Below are 6000 nucleotides of genomic sequence, written 5' to 3'. Positions count from 1 at the left end.
TATATATATATATATATAAAGATATACAGTCGTCTATCATTACAAATGTCACAAGCGTACCCGTTGCATTTACCGTAAGATCAGTGTATGATTGGCACCGTTTTCATGCGTTAGTTTTCTTCACGCGCAATTAGGATTAATGACCCTAAAAGCTGATGTGAGAGGCGCTCATCTCATGTGACCAGCACATGCTTCGCACATGCAAGGGGAAGACAAAACTCACATGCAAACCACATTCTGTCAGTTCGTCAAAACCCTTCTGAACAACAAACTGCACACATAAACACCCAATTATGCATCAGTTTCAGATTAAGTATCGTACGTACGAATGACTATGTTATTCTGACGCCAACAGGCAGATTGCATTCAAGACCATCACATGTTGTTGTCTTTACCGTAATAGGGTGGTGCGTGTGAAAATCTGACCTACTACGCATCCTTGGTACACTCAGTTCTATGTCCATTTTCATTCCCCTATTCAGCCGATTCGACCGGTACCACGCTGTATCGACAGTATCGATTATTCTCTCCTCTAAATTCAGTTCTGCGCTACTTGACTGCCCTCTCTACGCTTTCACTGTGTTCTCTATTAATGTGATCATAAAAGACGGTCGAACAGGACGTTGTAAAAGTCGACTGATTATGTCATAACGTCTTTTGTGTGCTGTTTTCAAATTGCGCAATCGGAACCGCGTATTTATAGAGGGCTGTGCAAAACTGATGTAAAACAGGAACAGCCCCAACGCCTTCACATTCAATGCTTCGTATGACCATCGAGGATTCCTAAGTACCAGGTCCTAAGACCAAGACACAATAGTAGCAAACGAAAGACGGAAACCTATCTGACCGGTCCTCTATTCACGTCAGGTGGTTTCAATAAGAAAGCCGGCAGACAACTTACGAGTTAGTGTTGGAGGAGCAATAGCAGAGTCATCCATTAGGCGTTTTATGTCTGGTACACTGCTAGATGCCTGGCCTTCATCTTTGGATCCCCGGATCACAGCGGTGCTAATAAGACTGCGCCCGAAAGGTCGGGCAACTGGAGCTCCAAGAGCCACAGCTGTAAAGTAAGCAGTAAAAAAGCTGATGATCACTGAACAGTTCAGGAAAAAACCCATCAGAGTAACTGATGCAAGCAGGTACGGATGAGGTGCATAGACAAAGTATGTGTCTAACAAACACAAAAGTAGGGTCAGCAATAGAAATATCGATCGCTCGTGATCGCCTTGTGGTAAAGAGGAGATCAAGTAGTAAATCCTACTCATAAACTGTACTCTCAGTCAACTAGTGGTTCTTCAGAAAAACCGGATTTAGTGCGCTGGTAACACAGAGCCCTGCAAAAAAGAACCAATCGCATAAGCAGATGCCCCGAATATTCATCGTAAGACTGAGGCACCTCTGAACACATGCTGTGCCAAGTCATCACGCTGACTTGAACCTCAGGGGGGAAATTTTTCCGATCACAGAAAGTTAAGCGTTTACGATCGCAAATCTTCACAGAGTGGGAAGAAGCACGGCCACAATCGTCTTCAAACAAGAGTTTGATGAATTACAGCTGACTTCAACGTTGAGTATTAGACACTATAAAAGGAAACCACTCTCCTCCAGTGTTTGTATTCTAGTTGTCTAGCGAAAAGGAATCTCCACGTCTAGTTCGTATGTTCATGACAGGGAACGTGTCCCTCACGTAGCGATTTACTCGTTGTTGCTGGTTAGGACACGCACTTCACATGTCAGACAACACTATCCCTCACAGAGCTCTTTTTGCCCAGTCCTGTGCTGGGTGGAAGCGAACGTGAAACGCGCAGTTCGCTTGTTAGCTGGTGCGAGGCTGATCGAGTTCTGTTGGTCCAAAACAAACCAGGATAGGACAGTTATCCATCACATTTCGGCCGAAGTCAGTTTACCTACTTGTTCAACCCGCACTATTTCGGTTGGGATCTAGTAGCATGAACAGATACCACTTGTTGCAGGTCAACTAGTCTATGGCGCGAGAACCGACACGGCTGACAGGGTTCATAACGGGATACAGGAACCGAAAGACACTGACTGGAAAATTTGTCGTTGAGGCCCATCATGAAAAATTACAAGGCAGCTCTACACATGTGTAGGGCTGGATATAGAATGATGGGAAGCCATACATGACGATCTGATACTCCAATGAGCAACTGGACCAGAAGATTATTCAGACGTTTTACCAACGGAAAGTGCACACCACCAACGCATTAGTAGTGATTTGTACGTGAGATGAATTCCGTACGTAGTAATACCGATGTGTCAGGTTCCTGTCTGACTAATCGCAATAAGCAGCGCATCTGGTGGTCCCTCTTTTCGTCGCACTATGAGAATAGAGTGATTTCGCTGAGAAATTCTATATGGAACTGTTTGCTCTTAGTGAAGAGTTTATGGTTGTGCGCCATAACGGAACAACACGAGGAAACACAAAGACTATTGGGGCGCAAGCTGTCGTGCTTTTCAAGTATGGTAGAAAAAATATAAAGAAATGACGTGATGGAGTCTAATGCCCAAAGAAAGGTGGTTGGTACAAGGAAGTGTTTCTAACTGGAAAAATAGACGAGCATTTAAGGCTGGTTTATCCGGCTAGAAGAACCATGCAAACAAACTTGCGGCATTCAATATTTCTCACGCAATACTGGACACAAACCAAATGAAGTATTGTTTTAGGTTGTGTATAAAATCGTGTGGGTTAGAAGTTAAAGTTTTGGCAGCCTGGTTCTCGTTTCGATTCGGATATGACCTTTAAATAGGAAATAGCTCGCTGCGAAAAACCATCTGAGGGCTCCCGAATGACGTTTCGCGTAAGCGGGGTTGTTTACCAACATATCCAACACAGAGGTCTGCAGCCACTGCCTACAACGGTGAAATTTAATAACCAAGACACGCACCATTGTGACCGTTCTTTGTCATAATTCTAATGAGGGCCTGAAGTTAAACTGAGAAACCTCCCAAACCCTAGAGTTCAATGTTTGCAAGGAAATCTGTACAAGGGGACGCCTTAGCTTAGAGTCGGTTCATCCATGAATGTCCTTTAATAGAGTTGCACTGTACGTGCAAGTATGTTGAGCTCGAAAACTCCGGTCGCACAAAGGGATGCGAGTTTTGAAGGGTGTGGAACTTCAGTAGTACTTTTGTGAGTAGCAAGGGTTGGAGATATGTGGCTCGGTTAGTGGACTTTCACTTGCATCGTGCAGTCTGCTTCAGGACACGCGACGTCTAGGTGCACTACTATATGTTCCAGGTCAACTGTTATTAGAATATACGTTGATAATTTTGGGTATCATGAAAATCGAGCACAAACGCAGCCAAATTAGTGACTCGTGAAGTTGTAGGCTCTTGGCGACTGTTATAATCTGTAGATTCTCTTAGAACGTTTTGTGGCACAAATCGCACCTGGTCTTACAGCTTTAGGTTGTTTGTAACTGTAGCAGCCGTGGTGCCTGCGTGAAAGGTCTCAGGTAAGCGTAAGTGACGTCTGTACAAGGTCTCGATGAGTCATGCGTATCAATGAATGTTGATACGTATTCTCATCAACGTAAGGATCACGATACCTGGGGCAAATATAAGTGATATGTAAAAAATCAGGAATGCACCAAGCGCCCAATTCTGTCAGCATTTTGTTCTTATACTATTCGCGTGAGTTAGCGCGGACGAATTAGTTTGCAAAACTACAGTAAACAGGTTGTTTGGTTTCAAATACGCAAGAAAGGTAAAGAGCTATCATGAGCATACTAAGGACACCTTCTTTGGCATCGGATTGGCTAAACTGACGGTTATCAATCTCTGTTGAGCGGAGGCTTGACTGAAATACTCTCCAAAACGTAATTCTAGTACGAAACGATAGGCACAAAAACCAAAGAAGCTTCAAGAAGCTGTTCATGTGGTATATCAATACAGAAAGTAATATAAAGTCAAACACATACACATTTTATTCAAAGGGGGAACTATCCAAATGGATACTTGAGCGCCTACAGAGAAGCATTATATGCAATGTGTTGGGATAAGGGATTCTGACTTTAACCCTCTGGCAATCGATCGTGTAACCTTACCCCGATGAGCACCAAAAAACATGGATATTCACATAACTGACCACATTCACTTTCCAGGTATCGAGAAATTACACTGTATACAGATCACAAGAACCTCGAGGCGATGGTGAGCAAATGCACTGAATAATTGAGTGACGACAGTGAACAAACAAATGGAACCATAGTTAACTTTACAGTAGAACGTGGAATGGATTCGCGGACTACACAGTGAAAGGTATAGATAAGATTAAACCCAAGATAACTAGCCTAATCTTTGTTGAGTAAAACCAAAATGACTTAGCAGAGCACATAGACGGGAGGTTTTGTAAAGTAGGCTACTTCCGCCGTCGATTACATGACTTAGTAAGACCTCGTTAGGACGAAGTTGACTTTTGTGTGCCGTGTGAAAGTCTATTTTGAAGCCACGCACAAAAATGTAATTAGGATCACGGAGGTCGGTCATACGATGATAGGCACACTGAACCCCTTCGTTGTTGTTCACGCTCACCGGATGCAGTGTGCACCTACATCAGTTGGTTTGCACTTACGGATGCGAAAAACTTTTCCGCAGTAATCTGCATCAGTAACTGGAAAGGTAAACTGTACGCGAGATGACCGCTCAGTCAAGAACTGATTCGCAACAAGCACAAGAACCACGAGAGAATCAGGTCGTTTTCATCAAGTGAACACATTTAGGTCGAATTCCGCATTGAAAGTGCCGTTATTCTGATCTCATGAGATCCACATATAATCTAGGCGACCAATACAATCCACATTAGGCTCGTGGTGATTCGGGTTTGAGGTAGTGAGATCTGTTTACCTCAGAATGCGAACAATACGATCGGATCAACGGTTACTCTGCATCATTACCGTTAGCGTAACCAGAGCCTGTAGTGCTTACCCTGTATTGAATAGATTTGCTAACTCCGGACTGGAGTAAGTCGATGTATTCTTTATGTTAGGCACCAAAACGCTTGCCAGCAAACAGGGCTTAAATAATCAAGCAAGTCTGCAGAATGTATGTACTAGCTAGGGGAAGCTCCGAGATTAGCCGGATTCGTACATACTTCACCTACGCTTAACCGGTCATCCTCTTGCCCTGATGCGGTCTTTCCGGTTAGTCAACTAAGGTGCAAGGCAAGTGCGTTACTGCTAATCTAATATAGATACGAGACGGAATATGCAGTACTGATGAGGGCTAGTTAGAACAAAATTGACTCGCTGCCCCTCTTTGGTGTGCACTTACAAGAACAGTTGAGCCAGTAAGAGCAAGTCAGTGCAAAATCAATAAACTATGCAACTACCTACAAGTATGAAAAAAAGGCTTACTACCTCAACTGGGAAGTTCGGATAGGCGGCCAAATATCAGCATAACCGGGACAATTACTGGATAACGATTAAACTTTTTGACGGACGTCATACAACTTAGGCACAAACGCATCTTGTGATCCATTTGGTCGGGAAAACTAACTTTGGATTGAGAAAGAAGGTGCTTGTCTGCCAAAAGTTACCAGCAACCTTGAAGGTAGTATCGTATCAAGAAAAAATATCACTGTATTTTGAAAACCGACCCAAATGAAACGCGAGGGCTTCCGTGAAACATGTTCAGCTGGAGTATATCGTGAACGAGAAGTTTGGCCTATCACAGTCGTAAACGGGCGTTGAACCTAACATAAACGCACCTTCTGTTATGAAACTCCGTCTTGCGGTGTACCAACACCTTGCTTGCATGCAGATTTGTGACGTCACAAGTATCCCGGAAACTAAATGGGCTAAAAATATCGTAAGTTCTCAATTACCGCGGCTACATCCAACCCTTCCAGATCACATCGTGCTTCCTCTCCCGGTTGTGCTTCATATCAGCTGTAGTTAAACAAGGGCCTAGTATGCGTCATCCAAAACACTTCCTCCGCAAACTCCTCTGATCCATGTGTTCCAAGTCACAGGGGGAAAG

At 43.7% G+C, this 6000-nt stretch overlaps 1 protein-coding gene across 1 annotated transcript in view; it reads right to left on the bottom strand.

The window, feature by feature from the left end:
* Positions 1 to 6000, bottom strand: part of T265_00972 (hypothetical protein) — a gene marked incomplete at both ends in the record, with an annotated part of 65355 nt that overhangs the window by 4336 nt on the left and 55019 nt on the right. Inside the window, one exon of the mRNA XM_009164887.1 lies at positions 902 to 1060. Within this exon, the coding sequence (XP_009163151.1) occupies positions 902 to 1060 (159 nt within the window). The remainder of the gene's footprint in view (positions 1 to 901; positions 1061 to 6000) is intronic.

This window comes from Opisthorchis viverrini, assembly GCF_000715545.1.
Source record: "Opisthorchis viverrini unplaced genomic scaffold opera_v5_10, whole genome shotgun sequence".
NCBI classification, from domain to species: domain Eukaryota; kingdom Metazoa; phylum Platyhelminthes; class Trematoda; order Opisthorchiida; family Opisthorchiidae; genus Opisthorchis; species Opisthorchis viverrini.
The sequence above is the reverse complement of the archived record's forward strand: the minus strand, read 5'-3'. Positions and strand labels throughout refer to the sequence as shown.